The following is a 23,762-nucleotide window of genomic DNA, read 5'->3' as shown; positions in this document are numbered from 1 at the left end:
CGTATATATGAGTATATGTGACAATACAACAGGTGAAATTGCAATGACTCACCGAATATTATCTTCATGAAAATCTTGTACGTACAACAAACAAATATTTCATACGTCTCTCCTTACTAATTAATTATTTCCTTTTTTCTTTTTATATATTTGTTCACGAATTAAATAAAATGGGACCAATATAATGGACCATGAAATTATTGATGGAAGTTAGTAAGTAGGACGAAGAACAACGAAGTACTCGATATTTTAGATAAGAGAGATACAATGATGTGTCCTCTCATATATTATAAAAACACATTTCGATAACCTCAATTCTTTACGTTTGCTTTTGGTATAGAGATCACAACGATAAATATAAACATGCTTGTGTAGACATATAACAAGTAAATAAAAGAGAAACGACTTTTAATTTATGCGAGAAATTATCAATTTCCAGTTATGCAAACATTGGCAAACGAGTCAACCAGGTCAAATACGAGTCGTGTCAGTTCAAATTGAGTCATTTTGGGTCGAACGGGTCTACCCAAGTTATTGTCATGTGCGTTGTTATCAAGTTTTATGGAAAATGGTTAGCATATGACAATAAACATTCGAGTCTGGTCGGGTACGGTTGGGTCAATTTGGATAGCGGGTCAAAGTCAAGCCTTGGCCTGTTCTTGTACAAGTGGTGTTATTCTGGTCGGATCATTCGCGTCGGCTTTGTTTTATCGGATATCTTATGCACACATTAATCTAAAACGAACCGTAAAGAAATAATCGGGACAAAAGGTTATATCCAAACTTAATATAAGAAGAATGTACTTTGAGTTCACATTTCCTTTCTCAAATTTTTTAATCTTGGATTCTCTAAACTTTTAGTTCTCCCTACTCCTAGTTTAGTTCAACAAAGCGGCCAAGCAACATTCTTCCCTTTTTAAATCTTCACTTTTTCCCTTAAATATCGAAACAACACCACTTAATACTTTAAAAATACAACATAAAATCCTATTATTTCTCCTTTTTTATACTTAACTTTTCAAAATTCTATATATTATAATTATTACGGTTTTTCTAATGTGTACCTGAACCTAATTAATCACTTCATGTAATCCTTGTTGTTTGCTTGTTATAAAAACTGGGTTTTTCTGGGTTTTCTTTTCTTAAGCAAACTCATTAAGCAACTTTTTTTGTTTTTTTTGCTTTATTCATCATAATTTTTGTAAGCAACATTTTTCCAAATTTTAACTTAAGCTTAAAACATAATATACATTTTTTTAATTAATCAAATGTTAATAAATAGCTGAAAATTAAGAAAAAGTTGAGCATAATTGAGTTGCATTGTTGTTATATTTAACCATATGATCATGGAAAAAATAATATTACAAAAATGGTTGATTTTGGTGTTAATGTTATGTATTAGTGATCTAATTACGACGTCGTTTGGTGCTAATAATTCTGTAACATATGATCATAGAGCTTTGGTCATTAATGGCAAACGTCGTGTTCTTGTTTCTGGTTCCATTCATTACCCTCGTAGCACTCCTGAGGTATTTACTTAAATTTACTCGTTTTTTTTATATCGGTTTTTCTAACGCATGGGTAAGACTGCGTACATATAACATGTTAGACAGTCTTACCTTGTTATTTACGGGAATTCTTGAGGCACTGTGATAATGTTATTGTTATCGTATCATTAATATTAATATGTGAAAATGACAGATGTGGGGAGACCTTATTCAAAAATCAAAGGATGGTGGTTTGGATATAATTGAGACTTATGTTTTCTGGGATTTGCATGAACCGGTTCGAGGCCAGGTGATTTAATTTAATTTAATTTAATTTTAATTTTAATTTTTATGGTTTTTTAGTTGTTATTGGTAGTTAATTTGGCTATTTAAAGCAAGTAGTTTAGATGTTGGAGTTATGGAAAAATTGATGATTAGTTAGTTGTATTTAATCTTAATTGTAAAAGGACCGTCTCACAGCACAAAACCGTCTTATTCTATAATTTGTGTTAGTTTTAATAAAGTGTTGAGTTATGGAAGATTGATTATTAGTTAATTGTATTCAATCTTAATTGTAATAGAAAAGGATCGTCTCATGCTGTGAAACCGTCTTATTCTATAATTTGTGTTAGTGTTAATAAAGTGTTGGGAGTTATGGAAGATTGATTATTAGTTAATTGTATTCAATCTTAATTGTAATAGAAAAGGATCGTCTTATGCTGTGAGACCGTCTTATTCTATAATTTGTGTTAGTGTTAATAATGTGTTGAGTTATGGAAGATTGATTATTAGTTAATTGTATTCAATCTTAATTGTAATAGAAAAGGACCGTCTCATGCTGTGAGACCGTCTTGTAATTTGTGTTAGTGTTAATTAAGTGTTGAGTTAGTTAACTAGGTGGAGCTGTGGAAAGTGATTTATTTACTATTATCTTGATTAATGTGTGATTAATTTTGGTATTAAATGCAGTATGATTTTTCTGGTAGAAAAGATTTGGTCAAGTTTGTGAAATTAGTTGGGGAAGCAGGGCTTTATGTTCATCTCCGGATCGGCCCGTATGTATGTGCTGAATGGAATTACGGGTAAATTACTGTTTTCGGTTTTGAATTCCGCATAACAATTTGTATAGATGTCGAAAATGTTGGTTTCCTGTTTCGGAATTTTGATTTATGTAGCTGATGTGAATGCAGTGGCTTTCCTCTTTGGTTGCATTTCATTCCCGGTATCAAATTCCGGACAGACAATGAACCATTTAAGGTATTAACTATTAACTATTAACTATTAATCCTCGCTGTTATCGAGAGGTTAATGAAATTTAAAGCGGGTTTTTAATAAGAAATGCTCCGTATTGTGGATTGGTTTTACAGGAAGAAATGCAGCGATTCACGGCCTACATAGTGGATTTGATGAAAAAGAACAACCTTTACGCTTCACAAGGCGGTCCAATTATTCTATCTCAGGTTAATTATAGTGTTCTTGTTGATTAATCTCGAAAAGTCTTTGGTAGTTGTGTGCAGTTGGGCAACAATTCCAACTCGGTACAACTAATCAACTGGAGTTAGTATTTCTGGTTGTGTTTTTTCTTCTTAAAACGTCAACACCGCTATATTTGTGCAGATGTCGACTAGCGTAACTAGTAAAGTCATAAAGGGGCGATTCTTATAACTCGGGTTCAAAACCCGTTACATAGCTCAAAGAGCGTATTTGTTTAATGAAGACGGATTTGCTAGTAGCTAAGGCCTCATTGACGGTATTTTTATGTGAATGACAGATAGAAAATGAGTATGGGAACATAGATTCGGCATATGGGTCAGCTGCGAAGTCATATATCAAATGGGCAGCAAACATGGCAGTGTCTTTGGATACCGGGGTGCCGTGGGTCATGTGCCGGCAGGCTGATGCTCCTGATCCCATTGTATGTTCCCTGTTCCGTCTTTTTCCGTTTATATCTGTTCTGAAGTATTCCCGGCCTTCTATTTTTTGGAATCGTTCCATTTATTTTTGGCACAAAGATCGAAGTGAGTAGGTAGGGTAGACAATTAGTAAGGGTAGTAGCTGAATGAAGAGCGTTAATTAGGTGGGTCATTAGATATAAACGGTTTTTCTAACCTATGCCCACTTGGCATAGGATAAGAAATAATAAAAAAAAAAATTAAATGCTATTTTTATGGGAAATTGTAATATTCTGTTACAAAAAACGACGACATTTACAAATGGGGCATTCCCAATTTCATTACGGGTCATCTCAAACAAATTTTCTATATTTCTAGAGTTGAGACCGCTATATAACGACTTGTGTGAAATGACTATAATGCCCTCGCGTATGTGACTTGGGAAAAGTGGTCTCAATATGTAATTGTTGTTACAGATTAACACTTGCAATGGATTTTACTGCGATCAGTTCACGCCCAATTCCAATCAAAAGCCGAAACTATGGACTGAGAACTGGAGTGGATGGTGAGATCATAATCCGTAATGGCGTAATATAAGTCTCTTTCTAATTTCTATACATAGTTTGTGAGTTTGATGTTTATATTCAATTCAGGTTTACTTCATTTGGCAATCCGATACCTTATCGACCAGTTGAAGACCTGGCTTTTGCAGTTGCACGTTTTTACCAACGCGGGGGAACCATGCAAAACTATTACATGGTAATATTCGCCATAAAGCTACTTTAACCAGATAGAAAATGCCAAGAAACGATGCACTGAAGCGTCTCTTTTTTGTCGAACAGTACCATGGAGGAACTAACTTTGGACACGCAGCTGGTGGACCATTCATTACTACGACTTACGACTATGATGCTCCAATCGATGAATATGGTAACCTTAAGTTGCAAAGTTATATGGAGCATGTTGTCTTCTGATAATAATATTAATGTCCCTCATATCCGTCATTTTTTCTTCTGTAGGTATCGTTAGACAGCCGAAATGGGGCCATTTACGAGACGTTCATAAGGCCATAAAGCTCTGTGAAGCAGCAATGGTTGCAACGGATCCCACATACACATCTCTTGGATCAAATTTAGAGGTATGATAATTAAAACACTGATTTTTTGTTTTATTTTTTCTTGCTGTAAGAAAACCTATGCTAGCGGTGTCAGAAAAGTTCAAATTCAATGTATTTATATAATTACACGGTTTGGGAAGTTCTAAAGTTGTACCTGTACGGCTGTACTTAATGTTGCTCGGATCTGATCTGTGTTCCAGGCATCTGTGTACAAAACAGAATCAGGTTTATGTTCTGCTTTTCTGGCAAACACGGGAACTCAATCAGATGCTACTGTAAATTTCAACGGTAACTCATACAGATTGCCTGCATGGTCTGTTAGCATCTTGCCTGACTGCAAAAATGTCGTACTTAATACTGCAAAGGTGCGCGTCTTTCATTAGTTCTGAAAAATTGGTTTTAGTCATAGAATCAGTCACTGCGGCCGATTCTTTTGCCCTTTTGCTGCTAATATGGCTGCAGTAACCTACAAAGCGGTTCTAAGAAGAAAATACGTTTTAACAGTTCACAAAATATTTTTGTGACAGATAAATTCAATGGCAATGCTTCCAAAGTTTACCCCTCAACCACTTAAGTACAACCTCGATTCATCTGGAGTACTTGGGTCGAGTTGGAGTTGGTTTAGTGAGCCAATAGGGATATCAAAGAAGTCCGCCTTTGTGAAACCGGGATTATTGGAGCAAATTAATACCACATCTGATCAAAGTGACTACTTGTGGTACAGGTATAGACGTATAGTCGTTGTTTGATCTAAACCTGAGACGTACCTTTATCAGTTTCCGTCAATAACCATCATTTCTGTCAATTGCAGCATTGTAATGAAAGGCGATGAACAAGTTCTTCAGAATGGATCTCAAACTGTTCTACATGTATCATCCCTTGGCCATGGCCTTCATACTTTTATCAATGGGAAGCTTGCAGGTAAAATAGGAATACACCTTTTTCCGTCTTCTGGTTGTATCTGACTCGAATCAAGTCTAAACCAGATAATTGCCGCTGCAGATACCAGATACTCTCCCAATGGAAATCATCACATTTCAGTGGATTTTCCTGTAACTCTTAACTCCGGAGCCAACACAATAGATTTTTTGAGCTTGACTGTCGGACTTCAGGTTAGTATAACATTACCACTGCGGCACTGCTAGAGGTGGCAATCAGGTCACTCGGGTCGGGTCAAAGCGGGTCGGGTCATATCGGGTTCGGGTTATATCGGGTCAGTAACGGTTTCGGGTCGGGTCGGGTCATCTTCGGGTCGGGTTATCAACTGGTGGCGAATCGGGTCAGTCGGGTCATTAGCGGGCCAGTGCCGCACTGCTGAGCATTTCTCCGAATCCAAATTAAGATTATGTCAAGTGCTTTAACTGACTTTTATCGGCACTTTTAACTGTGTAGAACTATGGAGCATTTTTCGATTTAACGGGTGCTGGCGTTACTGGTCCCGTGTCACTCCGAAGCTCAAATGGTGGTCTCACCGTTGATCTCTCCGCTCAACCCTGGACATACCAGGTCAGCTACAGAATATATGACTTAATCGAGAAATTAATAATTTCTGAAATCGTCAATGAAATTAAAAATTTTGCTTGAATTGCAGATCGGACTGAAAGGTGAAGACTCGGAACTTTCCAGTGGAAGTTCATCACTTTGGGAGTCACCTGTCTTTCCTAAGAACCAGCCTCTAACCTGGTACAAGGTAAATCCGAAATCCGCACCTACTGCCGAATTTCACAGCTTAATATGCTGGTAGTGAATATCTCAGACGGAATCATGACAAGACCGTCTCACATAAGACATGCTTTGATAATTCATGGATACTAATTTTATTAACCGGGTGTATCCAGATATCATTTGACGCTCCTGACGGAAACGACCCAATCGCTTTGGACTTCACTGGGATGGGAAAGGGCGAAGCTTGGGTGAATGGACAAAGTATCGGACGCTATTGGCCAGCTTTAAGCTCTCCCAAGAATGGTTGTGTTGATTACTGCGATTACCGCGGAACTTATAGATCCGACAAATGTCTTAAGAAGTGCGGAAAACCGCCTCAACAATTGTAAGCATCAATTTTCGTTAAATTTCTCTGAATTACCGATTTGCAATAGGTGGGTAGCATTTCAACTCACAAGATTATTGAACGGACTTCCTTATAAATTCGGTGAAATTTACAGATACCATGTACCTCGTACATGGATGAAACAAAGCGATAACGTCCTCGTGGTGTTCGAGGAAATCGGTGGAGACCCGACACAGATTTCCTTTGCCAGAAGGCAAATCGGTAGCATGTGCTCACATGTATCAGAATCACACCCACCACCAGTAGATACATGGAATCCGGAAAAGACAGGAAAGAAAGTCGGACCTGTACTTTCCCTCGAGTGCCCGTCCCCAGATCAAGTCATTTCTTCAATCAAGTTTGCAAGCTTTGGCACTCCACAAGGCTCTTGTGGGAGCTATGCTCATGGCAGGTGTAAGAGCATCAAATCCCTTCCCGTCGTGCAAAAGGTGAGATTCCGGTCAATTTTGGTCTGATTCAGTCCGGTATGTTTTGTCAGCATAATTACATCTCTTGAGCTTCTATACTTTGAAACAGGCATGTGTTGGATCTCGGAGTTGCAGCGTTGGAGTGTCGATCGACACATTTGGTGATCCGTGCATTGGAGTGACAAAGAGTTTAGCAGTTGAAGCAACCTGTGCATAAGGATGTCCTAGTATAGCGCAACTCCCCATTCACGAGGATTTGATGCTCAAGCATCATTCCTCGGCACTTTATTGAATAAAGGGCAGTTTGTACTCCGTATTATACTCCTTCCGTCTCAATCATTTGTTTACCTTTGATTAAAATAACACTCACAATGAATATAAAAGGTAAACAAATGACTGAGACGGAAAGAGTACGTTTTTACACCAACTTCCAATAATGATGTCAATTGAATAAATATTTGTCTTGTAAATGGTCAAAATTTGGAAGACCACTATTTATATACAGCAAAAATCTCATTACAGAGAGAGAAACATTTGTCGGTGTAACCGAGCATAATGTTGGGAATTAGAGTGCAAGAGATTCATTCCATAACTTTAATGAAATCGTCAAAAGAAATAATCAGAAATAAGAAACCGGGTACAAGAAAATACTTGGCTAAGGTAAATATATAGGAAGTTCAATCTTGGGTTCTTGCAGTGCATTCATATCAGCTTTGACGATACTTCCTGAGGTTGCTTCGAGATCATTCACCATCTTTACGAAGTAAGAATGCCTATAAACGATAAAAACTTTAGTCTAAAGATAAAGATTATTTGAGGTCAATTCACTTAAAACCGTCAAATATGAGAGAAAATTATTATGGAATGAAAAGGAGAAAAGGGAAACTAAGCTCCATGCTTACCATCGACTGTCAGCAGTTAATTCCGGATGGAAAGCTGTTCCAAGCAAATTTCCTTGCTTAACAGCTACTACCACTTTGTCAATCGGTGCAAGATTTGCCTAAGAAATACGGCAAATACATGAGACATGGTACGAGCCATCATTAATCAGAAATAGAGTATTTATTTTCATCACAGCAAATACCAACAGAAATACCGAACATGCATGTACAGAAGATGCACATATACTTTCTTAAAAAAGAGGATATTCGGGATTTGTTTTGTAAAGAATGATAAATAATGAGTACTTAGTGACTCTACTCTACCATAGAGCGGATACTCAATTAGTCTACCAAGGTAAATGAAACGTAAGGCTGCAAGTTAAAAAATTCTGCGGGAACCAAATAATGTTCCATTGTCGAGATGTGAAAATAATAGAAGTATTGAAAATGCTAACCTCTTGGTTATACGCTGCCAAATTTGTATTGAACACTGAATTTGAAGGAACTGGAACTTCTGCAAGAACTTCAACTTCCGGTCCTACTTCAAGGATAGCTGGAGCACGAATAAAGACACAACGGAAACTTCCAGGACCACCTTCTTGATCTGCTAGTAGTGGTACAGGTACCTCTGCTTCGAAACTTTGAATCTAGGGAGCAATAGATCATTAGTCCTCCAGATTCCACAAAAGAGATATGTACTTGGTAAAGCAAGAGGCAATAACACAAAAATTATACAGGTTCAAGAAAACCAGAAAAGAGTTCAAATACGCCCAAAAGGGTAGAAACAAATGGTATAAACTATCTCATTCGTTGCATGATTTATAACATAATCACTAAATTCTGTAACATGCTTGGAACATGAGCTTAAGGATGTAAACAAGTTTAACATTGATACAGCAGGTACTGATGACGCTACTCCACCACCTTGTTCGAGAAGCTAAATAAACGTCAAAAAAGAAAAAATAACTACGATACCTGGCTACCAAAGAAATTCCTGTGAACGGTGCAGTCAAGGCCCCCAACAAGTTCCTGGCCACCAGCTTTCTGACCTGAAGGCCATAAGACACACCCTCAGTCCTCATACATAGTTCTCAATCCAAATTACAGTTAAATGTTCGGGTTTAGGCCTTTTGGTGGTGCGCAGGTGGGTACAGCATACAGTTATCCGACCATTAACATTTCTCCTAGGATAAACACAAATGGTGTTTTGCATGAAAAAAGTAGCGAATGAGATTAGTGTATGAAGCATATGCTGCTATCTTAAACATTCAGTCACTATTAGTCAAATACTCGGATACATATTCATATCTAACACTTGACCCAAGTCCGAGCAACATAACTTAAAAGCACCTCCATGAACTCACTTCTAAGAGTTAATCGAAGCCAGAAACTGCCTGAGTGCCATCCTAAGCGTACTAATTCCTTGTTTTAATTTGAAAATTTTGTTAACGAAATGCTAACAAGAACAAACTAAGATACCGTCATACCAACAGCAACTATCATAAGCAATGTTTTATAGTGTACTAAAAAAAATGTAAAGGAGAGGTGCAAAAGCACAAAGAGAACGTACCAAAAGCTTTATTTGCCAAGAAAATGAGCCCTGCACATGTTCCCCAAACTGGCTTACCCGTCTTAACGAACTCTCGCAAAGGAGGGAACTGTAAACATCAGGACCAGTTCAATATTTCTGACTTGAAAATCATAAACAATTAACTTAAGAAACCTGCTTTCCATTCACAACTAACAAAGCACTAAGCAATATGACTATACTACCTCTGCCTCAGAAAAAATAGTCAAATCGTCTTTGCTTGGGTTCATCTATCACAATATGTTCAAAGAATAAAAACTATTTATGTTCATGATATACTTAAATCACTTAATATCAGTTCATAAGTTTTGGGTTTGATGTTATATTGCCGAACAGCAACATTGCCTCGGTGTCTTAAAAGCTCCCACCTTTGGTCAGGTAACAGGCTCAAATATATGCAAGTTTATACTTGGGCAATTAATGGATCTTACTACTGGTTAAGTGGTTATATATCAAGTATACAACTGATGGAAGGAGATGAGCTCCTTTGTAACAGACACGAGGTTCTTCTTTACAAAGTTACTGAGGTAGCTTTGTAGCTAAACTCGACGACTTTACAAAGAAGCTCAACTCCTTTCACCACTGGTATATACAGCCAATGGTACGATCCATTTTTCCATACTTCCCGTTGCTCCCTAAAATGGTACGGAGTATTTAAAACTAAAAGCTCAAAACTTTTATACATTCATATGATAAATTATCGGAATATAGAACCCAATTCATAAAAGACCAACACCACCTTCCCAAATCTTCAAATACTCCACAACACATTGCTAATCCGAAAATATATCCCCCCCAGATCAAATGATACAACTTTGCAATCCTCAAATAACAAAACCTCATAAAATCATGCCCTAGTACAACAAAAACAACGGTAGCGCCTAAATCCCATAATGATTTGGGGTTGGAAGACAAGAATCATTCTTTAAAACCTTCAATAACAAAAACACCCATCAGGCAGAACAACAATAACAATGCCTTAATCCCAAAATGATTAGGGGTTAGCTAACAAGAATCATCCTTTAAAACCGTCAGTAACAAAAACCCATCAACACCACCACCACCACCAACAACAACAAGAGTGCCCTAATCCCAAAATGACTAGGGATCGGCTAAAAATCATGCCCTAGTACAACAAAAACAACGGTGGCGCCTAAATCCCATAATGATTTGGGGTCGGAAGACAAGAATCATTCTTTAAAACCTTCAATAACAAAAAAAACCATCAGGCAGAACAACAATAACAATGCCTTAATCCCAAAATGATTAGGGGTCAGCTAACAAGAATCATCCTTTAAAACTGTCAGTAACAAAAACCCATCAACACAACCACCACCACCAACAACAACAACAACAACAGTGCCCTAATCCCAAAATGACTAGGGGGCTAAAAAGAATCGTCCTTTAAAACCGTCAAAGATCATGGTATTATGCAAAAAGGGGAAACCCATATCATAAAAACAGGTAAAAATCACTACAAATATAATATAAGAAAGAGACCATATTATGGAATTCAGCAAGCTTAGCCATGGTTGTACTTTCACCACCTGGGATTATAAGTGCAGCAACATTTTCCAATTGTTCAGGCTTCCTTATTTCAACACCCTTTACTCCAATCCTCCTTAATGCTACATACAAGTAAAACACAGTAAATTTCATTTATTTAGGGATTCAGAAAACTCGGTACCACCAAGTGACGCCATCTCGCTTTCCTAGCTAAATTAAGGAACGAATGTATGTAAAATAACCTGCTATGTGTTCATTGAAGGATCCTTGGAAAGCAAGAACACCAATCGTCATGTGGGATTTTGGTGTGGTAGACAAGGGTTTGTGTTTTGATATTGTTGTAAATGTTGTTGTTGTGCGAGTATGTTGTGTCAAATGTGATGCCATAAACCTCGTCCATGTTCCAATACGGAAATTGACAAACATGTACTCCGTATATTCCAAATTTCCAATCGGAATATGGGATCGTTTTAAGTTTAAAACGGAGTGAAATATGTTTATAAAGTGGTCATAACTGGCTAATTGGACAGATCCGGTCCGATCCTGTTTAGACCGGTTATATATATTGGTCTGGTCTTTGTGTCCACAAAAAGAAGGCGGTTGGTCTTTGGTTCGATCCGGTCCGGTTTCAACTACGAAAAAACTCAAATTACCCCCTTTCTTTACCAACTAGTCCGTTCCAAACCCTGTAAAATCGGATCAAAAGGAAATTGTGAAAGGTTTTAAGTTAAGACAGTATTAGTAACTACTACAGTAGTATGTTATTACACAGTATTAGGGAGTATAAGTTTAAAACGATTTTAAAGAACACTGACTTGGCTGTACATATTCTATTCACTAATTATAAGTTGACTTTCACTTTTGGTTTAAATTTAAAATTTGTATTAGACTAAATTACACAAAATAAACGAGTTAAATGGTTAAAAGTCTAGGTACCTTACTATGACACGAGCCGGGGGCAGTAGGGATGGCAATGGGTAGGGTCTGGGTAGGGTCCGCCTAGACCCGGACCCGACCCGAGATTTTTCCTTTGGACCCGTACCCGACCCAGACCCGCAAGGGTCTAAAATTTGAGGACCCATACCCGGACCCTATGGGTAACGGTAGGGTCTGGGTCTACCATGGGCCGAGTTCAAACCACTTTAAGAATAAAGATTAACGGTATGGGGTCTATAATATTAAAAAAAAAAAAAAATTCATACTACTTTAACATTATGAATTTATTAACCTTAATTAATGGTGGTTGTCGGTCGCCGGCTATTAGAGAGGTGGTTGTCAGTCGTGTATCAGTGCTGTGGTGGTGGTTTTCTTGTGTCAGTGGTGGAGTGGTGGTATTGTCAGAAGGGTTTGGTTGAGTTTTATCACTTTATGGGATGGGATGAGGGAAGAGAAAGAGACTTTAGTTGGGTATCTACAGTCTGCCAGTATGAATTCAGAAAAGTTGTAATTTTGATTTTTTTTTTCTTTAATAAAGGGTCTAAGGGTCGGGTATGGGTCTCATAACTTAGACCCGGACCCAGACCCGAAATATTTTCTTAAGACCCATACCCGACCCATACCCATTGGGTCTGAAAAAATGAGACCCATACCCGACCCGTTAGGGTCCGACCCTCAGGGTCTGGGTCGGGTCCCCGACCCACTGCCATCCCTAGGGGGCAGTGGTGGTGGCCGGAGTTAGAAGGGGTGGGTGGTAGTACTGCTTATGGATTTCAGTTATTTTTTTTTTTTTGTTTTTTTTTTGTTTTTCTCTTGAATTATGTGCTTTTTTTATGGATATAATTTACTTAATCAATGTACAAGAAAAAACATTATACCCCTTTCATTTTAATGCCTTTGTTGCAATTCAGTTACTCTCAACTTACTCACTCCACCAACCAACCACCACCATGCACAACCCTCACCGCCATCTCCCCTGCACCGTCGCAGGCACCGACCATACCGACAGTTGGACTTACCACAACCCACCCTCGCTCACGCTGCTCAAAACTGCCTCACCCCCCAGATCCGGCGGCCCAACCCCTATCCCTCTCCTGTGCAACCTCCAGCCAGACCAGCACGCTCGACGACCACCAACCGCCCTCCGCCCTCCTCCCTCAACTCCACGACCACCATCAAATCCGCCTCCTCTGCCACCCCTTCCATAAACCCCAATTTTCAAAATCTCTAATTTCTCAACCCTAATTTGATTTTGCCTTTTTAATTTAATCAGAATTTTTTTTTAGTAAGTTAGAATCATTACTTAACCGACAAGAGAATTAGCGTCCATAATTGAGTAATTTGACGGATTTGATTAATTTTTTGAGGAAGAGAATTAGAGAGAGCGTCCATGAAAGAGTAAACTACATCCATGAAAACGTCAATGAAAGAGCAACTACGTTCGTTTCTTTTTATCTTCAATACAACACAATGAGGGGGACAAATGAGAAGGATAAAACGGTCAAAAGTGCATTGCATTGAGTATTGCGAAAATCAATACTTGAAAAGAAAAATCGATTTAATTAGGAACAAAATCACATTTCTATATGTTTTTGTTAAAATGATTTATATCCTCTTTTGTGAAATTCATCATGATATGTTTCCTTAATTTTAAGGGCCTGCTCAAACAACCGATTATTACGACTTAACCTCACTCTTTACACCATAAACACTCCTACATTAGTGATACAGTCTCTTCAAAGTCTGAACATAGTCAATACTCAATGCCATCTCAAAATACAATTCTTATTACCAATCGTTGGTTGGCGCAGTGGTAGCATGAGGCTGCGCTTGGTAGGGAGGTCTGCGGATCGATCCCCCACAACTGCGATTGGGAGGGGTTTAAATACCGTAATTCTTGGACACGCCCCGAAATCCGGATTAGTCGACCCAATGTGGTTCGGATTACCGGATGGTTTAGACCAAAAAAAAAAAATACAATTCTTATTCACCTCATAAAAAAACTTCGGAAAATTCACGTGGTACCCTCAAACATTGCCATTTTGCACGTGGTACCCAACTTTTTAAGTTTGTGCACATGTTATCCTTGAAATTTGATTTAGAAGCACAACGTACCCTTTTTATCGTTTTTAAAATTTTCAATTGAGCATAAATCATATACCAGAAATCAGAATTGACTAATTTTTTTTTTTTTCAAATTGATTATCTGTTCGCGATCTATAGATTGATAAAACGAAAATGGTCATTCGGAAATTAAAGATTGAAAATATGGTTGATTTGAGATTTTCGTTTAAAAAAACCCTATAAAATGACAGTCGACAATTTTTTTTTCTCAAATCGTAGATTATGAAGAGATAATCATTTTAGGAAAAAAATTGTTCGATTCTGAATTCCGGTCTAGGAGTTATGCGCTGTGATTGAGTTTTTATAGCGACAAAAAGGGCGTGTTATACATGAAAATCAAAACATGGAGGGTATTATGTACACAAACTTAAAAAGTTGGGTCACGTCAAAAAAGCGAAAGAAAGTTAAGTCTACGTGAATTTTTCGAAAAAACTTTACAAATTATAATATTATTCGAGTACACCTAACACCGTAGATGAATTCCAAACATCCCGAATCTCGACATAAAACCGTCTTATACATGACTACTCGAAGAAATTAATACAACTCATCTGAACTAACAAGTAGGCAGCTACCTAAACATTAGCCAGATGTATGGACAAATGTGGAAAATCAGACAAGATATAATCCTACAAATAACTCATTTTCAGTCTTCTTCCAATTTTGCACTCTTTCCTTTTCCATCAAATTAATTTTCTTACATATTTGAATTATATTATTCAAAGAACTCATTTTTACTTCATACCCACCACCAGTTTTTCTTCTTCCAGATCATTCCTTTGTCTTAATTACTCATCAATCTCTGTAAGTTATCATCTTCAGCTAAATTATTGTACTCTAATTTTACTTAATTTTGTGATTGGAGTGTGAAAGATTGTTTCTTTTTACTGTTTTATGATTGTTTCTATGTTTTTTGATGATGGGTTTTGCTGTTTTATTGCATTCATAGTTGCTGTCAATCAGTCTGAACAGTTTTCAGTGATTTTAGTCAATTGGGTTTGTTGTGTTACAGTGGCGGAACCAGGATTTGTAGTTTGGGGGCGCGGAATTAGTAATGAAATATTGTAAATAAAAAATTCTTGGTTGAGACCGTCTTAAGTTAGATAGTACTCACAATCGATTAAAATAAGGTAAAAATAAATGGGGGTTGTGAGAAATCTGAAATTAAGGTCTTAAGCATGCCTAATGGGTAAAATCAGGAAAATTCGAAACATTTAACTAAAAATTTCGACTTTTTTGTGGCTTAGGGGGTAACTGGGTCGACCGTCTCTGCTAGCCCTCCTTAGTTCTGTCACTGTTGGTATATCAGAATTTTGTTCGTTATAAACGAGGTTTTGGTCATGTAGATAAGACTGAGATGACTAGGAATTAGATTGCTGTTATACAGTGGGGGAACTAGGATTTAACTAAAAGAACAGATTTTTTTCATTGCTTAGGAGGGTGATCGCCCTTGCTAGCCCCTTCTTAGTTTTGCATCTGTTGGTATATCAGAATTTTGTTCGTTATTAACGAGGTTTAGATCATGTGGATAAGACTGAGATGACTTTTTAGTCAAATTGATTGACATGTTCAATTTTGTAGTACAGATTATTTGATACAGTTTATGCTGAATTTTGTGGCTGATTACTGACCAAAAATGATAGAATAAAGAAAATGGTGCTTGTTATATGGTTGTGAATTTGTAATTATCAGCTAATGTTGAGTAGATATTTGTGTGTGTTCTAGACTTCTAGGGATATGGAATTTCATGATTGATCTTTTTGTTGCTATGAATGACAGATGAAATGGAATTAATCAGATACACGAGTCTATGATTTTCTGCAGGGTTTTCGATCTGAAAATCTGACTTGATATTAGTTAATTTGCTTGAATTTTCACTTAACTGGCCTTTTTGTTTTCTCTTGTTTGGTGGACAGTGAATTCTGAGTTCTGTTTAGTTCTAATAAATTGAAGTTAAAGATGGCGACGTCCACAATTCAAGCCCCAATTTGGCATGTGAGAAGCCAGAATCGCGAGTTGGGATTCGCCAAAAATGTAGATTTTGTGCAGATTTCAAATTTCAAAAAGGTTAATTCTAGAAGAACCAGGCTCTCAGTTATTAAGAATTCGAGCCCAGGTTCTGATATAGCTGAACTTCAACCTGCATCAGAAGGAAGTAGTCTGCTGGGTAATGTCCTGATATTTTCTAAAGAATTGCTCCTTGATTGTAGCCTATTATATGTCCATAGATTCTATACGGAAAACATGATTAGATTGATTTTCGTAGTTATCTAAGTAGAATTTCTTCTAAATATTGCTGAAATAGCAGTGTTTTTTTTGGCCCTTTTTTTAGTAATGATTGAATGTATGGTACTCCGTATTAAATCTGGGCCATCCGCAAGGTTTTGAAGGTTACTAATCCACAATCACATTTGTGATGTAACAACCGAGATACAACTGTTTCTGAAATCAAATTTGAGACTGAGATATAATGGTTAAATGTATTGGTAGTTGCGTAACTTTCATGGTATCAGTCTATAACAATCTAACTTGTCATGCCAAGGATTGCTCTCCTGTGAGTTTTTTCCCTTCTTTCGGAGAAGAAAATGGTGACATACGATGTATGATTCTCACGTGTCCTTCATGGAATTTACAATCTGTTTCCTATTCTGAGACAAATGCTAAACAGTGAGAGGCTACTGTGTAAAAATTCTGTCTTGCCAGGCTTCATCTTTTGCCCTCCCATTCCCTCGTACTTCTGTATCCGAACAATGCACAGATTTTTAGATGGATGCAATAAATTTTTCGTTCTTTAATCAACTTCAACTAACTAATTTGCCATATATTTCTACGCAGTGCCTCGGCAAAGATACTGTGAATCCCCACATAAAACTGTGAGGAGAAAAACATGCACAGTAATGGTGGGAAATGTGGCCATTGGGAGTGACCACCCTATCAGAATACAAACAATGACAACAACTGATACAAAAGACGTTGCTGCAACAGTAGAACAGGTTTCAAATTGCTTTGCTCTTTTGTCATTTCAACTTAATCAACTTACGTCTTCGATAAGTTTTGACTACTTTATTGAGATATGTCAATTTATGTGTCTCTGGTTAGTTGCTTATTTATATTTCATATTCTAATGAGTTCAATATTAAGAACATTTCAATCAGATACTACAATCTTGATTGTTAAACTAAAAACCGTTGTGGACTGTGGTACCTTCTGTTAAAAGAAATGTCCACTCATTTTCAAAAAAGCATCTCAGGATATTCATTTTTTAGTTGTCTAAGGCAGTCTTTTTCCAACCTTATGTTGGCAGGTCATGAGAATCGCTGACAGTGGAGCAGACATTGTTCGAATAACAGTTCAGGGAAAGAGAGAGGCTGATGCTTGTTTTGATATTAAAAACACTCTTGTCCAGAAAAAGTAGGCTTCCCTAGTCTTAAATGTTCGATTTAGGACCCACCCCTTATTTTCCTTCTTTTATTTTATATTTTAGGTTTATTACCGATTGCTATAAATTCTCCATTGCAGCTACAATATTCCTCTTGTAGCGGATATTCATTTTGCTCCTCCGATTGCTATGCGGGTTGCCGAATGCTTTGATAAAATCCGTGTCAATCCCGGGAACTTTGGTATATCTTCAGCTTGAGCTGTTTAAGCTTAATACTAATGTGTAAGTTCGTCTCTCTGGATTTAAGTATAATGGCTTTCTACAGCTGATCGAAGAGCCCAATTTGAGAAGCTTGAGTACACAGAAGACGACTATCAAAAGGAACTTGAGCATATTGAGAAGGTGACTTTTCCTTTTTATACTAAATTGTATCTTGACAAGGATCCACTGTGACGTTGCAAGTTATTGTAGAGCCGTAATATAATGTGTCAGGATCCTGTAGAGTTATTTACGATCGTATATACCTCGTAAAATGGACAATATTTTACTGATGTTTCCGCTATATAATCTATGTTACCCCTTACTTTTCAGAAGTAATATTAGTGGCAGGCACATTCGTGGTATTAAACTGTGGTATTTGTCATGATACATCAACTCCACACCGTTACTGACTTACTGTGAGCAATATGGTGATCAATACCACATTTTGTACCATGATTGCTAGACCGTAGACAGAGTTATGACGAATAATTTTTGAAGGATAGAGATAACTAGAGAGCAGAGAAAACAGCGTCGAAGGGGAAAATGAGAGCAACAGAAACAAGAAAAAGCTGGATAAAGAGAATTACAAATATGATAAAAGAAACGACGTGACAAGGGAATAGAAAAAGGAGAACAAAAGTAGGTGAATTTGAGTTAAAAAAAAAAGCCAAATGAAATAAAACAAGAAAAATTCCAAAGAAACACCAAACTCACTTAAGCATCCTCAAGGAGTCAAGGCTTTTTCCCATGCTTGTCTTGTATTATCTAATTAAGCATGCTTTTATGATGGTGGACTAGTGAAGTAAATTGGCCTGCTTCCTTTCTTTTTGCGATACCAGGTTTTTACTCCATTGGTAGAAAAATGTAAGAAGTATGGCAGGGCAATGCGTATTGGGACAAACCATGGAAGTCTTTCGGATCGTATAATGAGCTATCACGGTGACTCTCCTCGGGGCATGGTGAGTACTTTTTTCCTGTGACTGTTCACACCGTTGAAAGATAGCTGCAATGCTGGTATAGTGGAAGTGTGGAACTATGTTTTTAGATTGAAGAAGGATTTTTTTTTATTAATTTGAAAATCTTCTACCACCCATGAATGTGAAAACAGGTTGAGTCTGCATTTGAGTTTGCGCGGATATGCCGGAAATTGGACTACCACAATTTTGTGTTTTCCATGAAAGCAAGCAATCCAGTTATCATGGTTGAAGCATATCGGTTACTGGTAGCAGAAATGTATCTCCAAGGATGGGATTATCCTTTGCACTTAGGTGTCACAGAAGCGGGTGAAGGTGAAGATGGGAGAATGAAATCAGCCATTGGCATAGGCACACTTCTTCAGGTACCTGAGTGATTCTTTTTTTGTTTGCTGAAAAGCAAGGTTGTAAACAAACTTATTTCCTATTCATCTTGTTTAGTGTGCTTTCTTTTACATTTCCAATGAGGTAAAAGCACTCTCTTTTCCACTTCCAGTGAGGTCAAAGGCTCATTATTCTTTGATTTTGGACTATGATGGAGTAGAGCAAAATAGTTCGCTGAACTCACCATGGTTATTGTCGTGAAGTAGCAATCTTAGATGCCTTTTATTTTGCAATTTTATTATGGGTCATCTGTTAGCCTAAAACTGCGTTCGTCTGACGCTCCTTATTACTATTGAGGCACTGGAGCCATCAGGAGTAATGTGGTTGCCGTTGTAACTGTATTTTGTTTATGTGCTGTTTTCAAGGTCATAGCTTTCAATAATGATTTTACTCGCGATATGTGTATTCCATTTTCTTCTTGATCCTAGTCAATTCTATACATTTATGAGAATACACCCATAAGAATTGTTACGATAACGTCATATGGTGTACAGGATGGTCTTGGGGATACAATTAGGGTTTCTCTTACCGAAGCCCCGGAAGAAGAGATAGATCCCTGCAGAAGGCTGGCCAACCTTGGCATGAGAGCAGCTGAACTTCAGCAAGGAGTGGTATGATTTATTTAGACCGTCTTTTGGCTGATTTGACGTTAATATATCATTTTTATGGTGCTCACAAATGTACTTGTCACTTTCTGGATTCAGGCACCTTTTGAAGAAAAGCATAGGCATTATTTTGACTTCCAACGTAGAGCTGGTCAATTACCAACTCAAAAAGAGGTTTGTGACTGTGTGTATATGATAATAGCTTCTTTAAGCCTGTAAACATAGTGTTATTTCTAGGTCCAGACACCATATCACGACGAGTTATCAAGGTTTCAAACGTTACTACAACTGCATTTTGAGACGATATCAGTCACAATTATACCGCAATGACCAAGATCAGGCTATGATGATCGGTTTCGGATCAAGTCTTAAGACGAGATTTAAGCTTTTAAGTTTGAAGGATCTGAATCTGAAAAATGTTCTTTGTTCATGAACAGGGAGAAGAAGTGGACTACAGAAATGTCCTTCATCGTGATGGTTCTGTTCTCATGAGTGTTTCGTTGGAGCAATTAAAGGTAGAGTTCTAAAATTTACCTGTACATCTGCTTTCAAATGACCATTTATGTGTACATTTTCTGATTGTTAGATATTTTATGAAGCATGTCAATATCTTAAGTCTAATTTACTCATTTGCAATTATCGTACGGTTAGTATCAAGTATTACTTATCTCTTAACCTAGCTGAACTCATTCTCTCTACTGCTAAAGAGTAAAAACATTGCTGTTCTCTAGTTCTATGCTTAATGATATGACTGAAATAGCTGAGTAGATTTTAGCTTTTCCATAGTGATCATAGTACCCTATTGCTTTAGATGTGTCCACGTCCACAAATTCTATGAAAATAGTCCAAAGTATTCTAATCCTTCTTTGGAATAAATTCCAGAGTCCCGAACTGCTATACAAGTCACTGGGAGCAAAACTAGTCGTTGGTATGCCCTTTAAGGTATGTCACTATATTGCTGTTCAAAATGAACTATTGGGTTTAGTCTACCGTATGATACTTAACTCCAGGATTTATTAAATGAGTCCTGGCAATTTTCTAATTTAGGATCTAGCGACTGTGGATTCCATTGTGCTCAGAAAGCTTCCATCAGTAGATGACACGGATGCTGTAAGAAACGTCTAATTGAGTTTTTTCTCCCCACTTTAACATGTTAAGTCGTTGCAAAACAAATTAATGAGCATCTCTTGTGTCTTATATGATCAGCGGCTGGCTCTAAAGAGGTTAATTGATATAAGTATGGGAATTATAACCCCTCTGTCAGAGCAACTCACGAAGCCTTTGCCTCATGCCATTGCTCTGGTAGATCTCAAGGAGTTGTCAACTGGTGCATACAAACTGTTGCCAGAAGGTGATCTGTGGTGCTATTTTTTTTATTTCATTTTTTCTCTCTTCGTGTTCGGTGAAAAAATATTTACTCTGAGTTGGGTGTTCTGAGAGATGTCATATATAATTTCAGGAACGCGCTTGGCTGTGTCTGTGCGGGGGGATGAACCCTATAATGAACTGGACATCCTGAAAGGCATAGATGCTACCATGCTTCTTCATGAACTGCCTTTATCTGAGGAGAAAATTAGCAGAGTTCACGCGGCACGAAGGTAAAGCTGATAGTTGAAGCTTCTGTCCTTTGCTTTATTAAACGAGTAATCACAACTTGAAGCTTCTGTCCTTTGACATTTCTGATCACGAGACGTTGATACCTGTGTCTATAATCTTCCCAAGTATCCTCATACCATGTAAGCATGAGAGGACTGAAACATTCCATAAGGTTAAACCATGTTGGATGAATTGTTTCTGATGGTAACCCCGCCTGATTCGGATTCGACCCTAAGATGATATTTCCCGACAACACCCAAATGCAATATGATAGCCCGACCAGCCTTGACCAGACCTAAAACCAACACGAGTGACTTGTTTGCCAACTTTTACCTCTGTGGCTGTGTCCCATTTAATTCTTGTCATTTGAAAATGACACGATTTTATTGTCCCCAATTATATTCGGCCTCCTTATCTCCCACTCCCTCACCACCATCTGCACTGCTCAGCGCCCCAACCCCAGCTCTCAGTCTCGATGCTCCCTCCTCCACCCAAGAGCTCACTTGGGTGCTTGTCCAAGTATCAGGCTGGGTCATTTTATGGAAAAATGTTATGTTTGGTGTTTGAAATGAAGTATCTGTACGCACGTCCTAGTATCGAGTGTTGAACACGGGATGTCATGCAGGCGGATGTAGTTTGAAAGCCTTCTTAAAACCACTCCTCCTCACCTCCACTTTCTGAGGGGCTAGCTTTAAATGGTAAATGTGCACATTGTAAGAATTTTATTGTCATGAACACCTTGTTTCCCTCATTCCGTCACCCTTTCATAATTCTTTTTGTCATAGACTAACTTTAGACATTTGAATTGCAGGCTATTTGAGTACCTTTCAGATAACGGTCTGAACTTTCCCGTAATTCACCATATTCAATTTCCAACTGGGGCTCACAGGTAGCTCAGCATTCATGATGTCTGATTTTATGTTATTCAAATACCTCCTCATCTGTATCTGTCTCTCATTTTTTGAACTTCCCTAATAAACCAGAGATGACTTGGTAATTCGCGCTGGTACCTGTGCTGGAGCACTTCTTGTTGATGGGCTCGGTGATGGCGTCCTATTGGAGGCTCCTGACCAAGACTTTGAATTTCTTAGAGACACATCTTTCAATTTGCTCCAGGGTTGCAGAATGAGAAATACAAAGACGGTATTTTTTTTTTTTTTTGCTTGAAGTCGTGTATGTTCGAACTCCGTTATTCCACCATAGGCGGACCGTTTGAGACAACCTGTAATGTACTACCGTTTTGGTTGGTATTTTTAGAAGTATCTAATGCAGTAACACCTTTTCAGGAATACGTGTCATGCCCGTCATGTGGAAGGACACTATTTGACCTCCAAGAAATTAGCGCACAAATACGTGAGAAGACATCACACCTGCCTGGTGTTTCGGTAATACTATAAACCAATCATCAACGGGTGTTAGTTTAGTTTAACAAAGCAAAGTCGAATTGAGCTTTATCTGTTCCCTTTGCAGATTGCAATCATGGGTTGCATTGTGAACGGTCCTGGAGAAATGGCTGATGCTGACTTTGGCTATGTCGGTGGTGCTCCTGGAAAAATTGACCTCTATGTCGGCAAGGTACGGTTTTTCTCCTGGAATGGCATTCGTACCTAAACGACGACTTTTTTTTTCTACAGACATATAAACCTAGTGATATGCTTGTCTCTAGTTATGCAATTAGCGTTCATTTGATTCCCCTACCCCGCCGTAGCCCATAAGTAGGAGACTTCAAAGCATTTGGGAAATGATGTCGTAATTTTGTGTCCGTAATTGAGACTAATTGGCCTCGCCTTGTCTGCAGACGGTGGTGAAGCGAGCGATTGCAATGGAGCATGCTACTGATGCATTGATTGACCTTATTAAAGAGCATGGACGATGGGTTGACCCTCCGGTTGAAGAATAGGATATCCGAGAAATTAAATAGGATTTTCGACACTCTTATATTCTTCTTAATAAGTAATGATGAAACATCTTACACCACCTTTCTTTTTAGGTAATGGAGAGAATCCGGACCGAAATGGAATTTGAGGTCCATGTATCTTACATTGTACAACTCTACAGTGTATAAACTACAGTGATAATTCAATCAAAGAATAGTTGGTCTTGCTTAAGACGGGTCGAATCTTAAGACGGGTAGTTACACTCACAAAACAAATAGGGGGGACAAGGTGGGGACACCCCCATGTGCCTCCCACTATCCTCTATTTGGGCATTTTGTCTCACAAAATGGTATCCGTCTACAACTTAAGACGGATAGTGCCCGTCTTAAGTAAGAATTTGTGATCAAAGAAATTTCAGTGAATTGTTTAACACTTTTTTTCCATGTTTCCTGGATTACGCGAAAATCGCTACTTTCAGATGATGATTCATGTCAGATTGTCAGCGGACCCCAAATCATTTTGGGATCAAGGCTCTGATGCTGATGCTGGGAAGCCAAATTGCCCTTGCAAGGGACGAGACTCAACCTCGTACAATCTTAAAATCGGGTACTCCATATTATCATGTGTATATAAATTTCTCTCGAGTTATGTTCATCATCGAAATTCCCAAGCAACTT

General features: G+C 37.9%; 3 protein-coding genes across 3 annotated transcripts; 2 read left to right on the top strand and 1 right to left on the bottom strand.

Annotated features, from left to right (window-relative positions):
* Positions 1 to 1,127: 1,127 nt before the first annotated feature.
* LOC141610697 (beta-galactosidase 8) lies at positions 1,128 to 7,524 on the top strand. The gene is made up of 19 exons (XM_074428916.1): positions 1,128 to 1,529; positions 1,702 to 1,797; positions 2,457 to 2,569; positions 2,678 to 2,744; positions 2,855 to 2,947; positions 3,259 to 3,402; positions 3,856 to 3,944; positions 4,033 to 4,138; positions 4,222 to 4,309; positions 4,399 to 4,517; positions 4,697 to 4,861; positions 5,024 to 5,220; positions 5,308 to 5,417; positions 5,499 to 5,608; positions 5,889 to 6,002; positions 6,088 to 6,186; positions 6,335 to 6,546; positions 6,662 to 6,995; positions 7,084 to 7,524. The coding sequence occupies exons 1-19, from the start codon at positions 1,341 to 1,343 to the stop codon at positions 7,189 to 7,191; spliced, it is 2,553 nt and encodes an 850-aa protein (XP_074285017.1). The 5' UTR covers positions 1,128 to 1,340; the 3' UTR covers positions 7,192 to 7,524.
* LOC141610698 (putative pyridoxal 5'-phosphate synthase subunit PDX2) lies at positions 7,406 to 11,348 on the bottom strand. Its single transcript, XM_074428917.1, has 7 exons — positions 11,192 to 11,348; positions 10,944 to 11,071; positions 9,426 to 9,513; positions 8,831 to 8,904; positions 8,311 to 8,502; positions 7,877 to 7,974; positions 7,406 to 7,747 (listed from the first exon to the last, which is right to left on the bottom strand). Exons 1-7 carry the CDS (start codon positions 11,334 to 11,336, stop codon positions 7,630 to 7,632), a joined length of 843 nt encoding a protein of 280 aa, XP_074285018.1. The 5' UTR covers positions 11,337 to 11,348; the 3' UTR covers positions 7,406 to 7,629.
* Positions 11,349 to 14,512: 3,164 nt separating this feature from the next.
* LOC141610696 (4-hydroxy-3-methylbut-2-en-1-yl diphosphate synthase (ferredoxin), chloroplastic) lies at positions 14,513 to 23,316 on the top strand. Its single transcript, XM_074428915.1, has 20 exons — positions 14,513 to 14,813; positions 15,926 to 16,176; positions 16,845 to 17,002; positions 17,314 to 17,420; positions 17,529 to 17,629; positions 17,714 to 17,790; positions 18,489 to 18,608; positions 18,758 to 18,988; positions 19,502 to 19,618; positions 19,712 to 19,786; positions 20,050 to 20,127; positions 20,495 to 20,554; positions 20,660 to 20,722; positions 20,819 to 20,963; positions 21,072 to 21,210; positions 22,020 to 22,097; positions 22,192 to 22,351; positions 22,495 to 22,593; positions 22,679 to 22,783; positions 23,007 to 23,316. Exons 2-20 carry the CDS (start codon positions 15,969 to 15,971, stop codon positions 23,106 to 23,108), a joined length of 2,223 nt encoding a protein of 740 aa, XP_074285016.1. The 5' UTR covers positions 14,513 to 14,813; positions 15,926 to 15,968; the 3' UTR covers positions 23,109 to 23,316.
* The last annotated feature ends 446 nt before the right edge of the window (positions 23,317 to 23,762 follow it).

Source organism: Silene latifolia, chromosome 11 (genome assembly GCF_048544455.1).
Source record: "Silene latifolia isolate original U9 population chromosome 11, ASM4854445v1, whole genome shotgun sequence".
Taxonomy (NCBI): domain Eukaryota; kingdom Viridiplantae; phylum Streptophyta; class Magnoliopsida; order Caryophyllales; family Caryophyllaceae; genus Silene; species Silene latifolia.
The sequence above is the reverse complement of the archived record's forward strand: the minus strand, read 5'-3'. Positions and strand labels throughout refer to the sequence as shown.

Coding starts and splice junctions, on each gene's coding strand:
- LOC141610696 (XM_074428915.1), top strand. CDS start 15,969: ATGGCGACGTCCACAATTCAAGCCCCAATTTGGCATGTGAGAAGCCAG. Junction 20,964..21,071: donor ATACAAACTGTTGCCAGAAG/GTGATCTGTGGT, acceptor ATATAATTTCAG/GAACGCGCTTGGCTGTGTCT. Junction 22,594..22,678: donor CACACCTGCCTGGTGTTTCG/GTAATACTATAA, acceptor TTCCCTTTGCAG/ATTGCAATCATGGGTTGCAT.
- LOC141610697 (XM_074428916.1), top strand. CDS start 1,341: ATGATCATGGAAAAAATAATATTACAAAAATGGTTGATTTTGGTGTTA. Junction 3,945..4,032: donor ACTGAGAACTGGAGTGGATG/GTGAGATCATAA, acceptor TATTCAATTCAG/GTTTACTTCATTTGGCAATC. Junction 6,003..6,087: donor CTCAACCCTGGACATACCAG/GTCAGCTACAGA, acceptor CTTGAATTGCAG/ATCGGACTGAAAGGTGAAGA.
- LOC141610698 (XM_074428917.1), bottom strand. CDS start 11,336: ATGGCATCACATTTGACACAACATACTCGCACAACAACAACATTTACA. Junction 7,975..8,310: donor TGGCAGCGTATAACCAAGAG/GTTAGCATTTTC, acceptor CGTATTTCTTAG/GCAAATCTTGCACCGATTGA. Junction 7,748..7,876: donor TTAACTGCTGACAGTCGATG/GTAAGCATGGAG, acceptor TATCGTTTATAG/GCATTCTTACTTCGTAAAGA.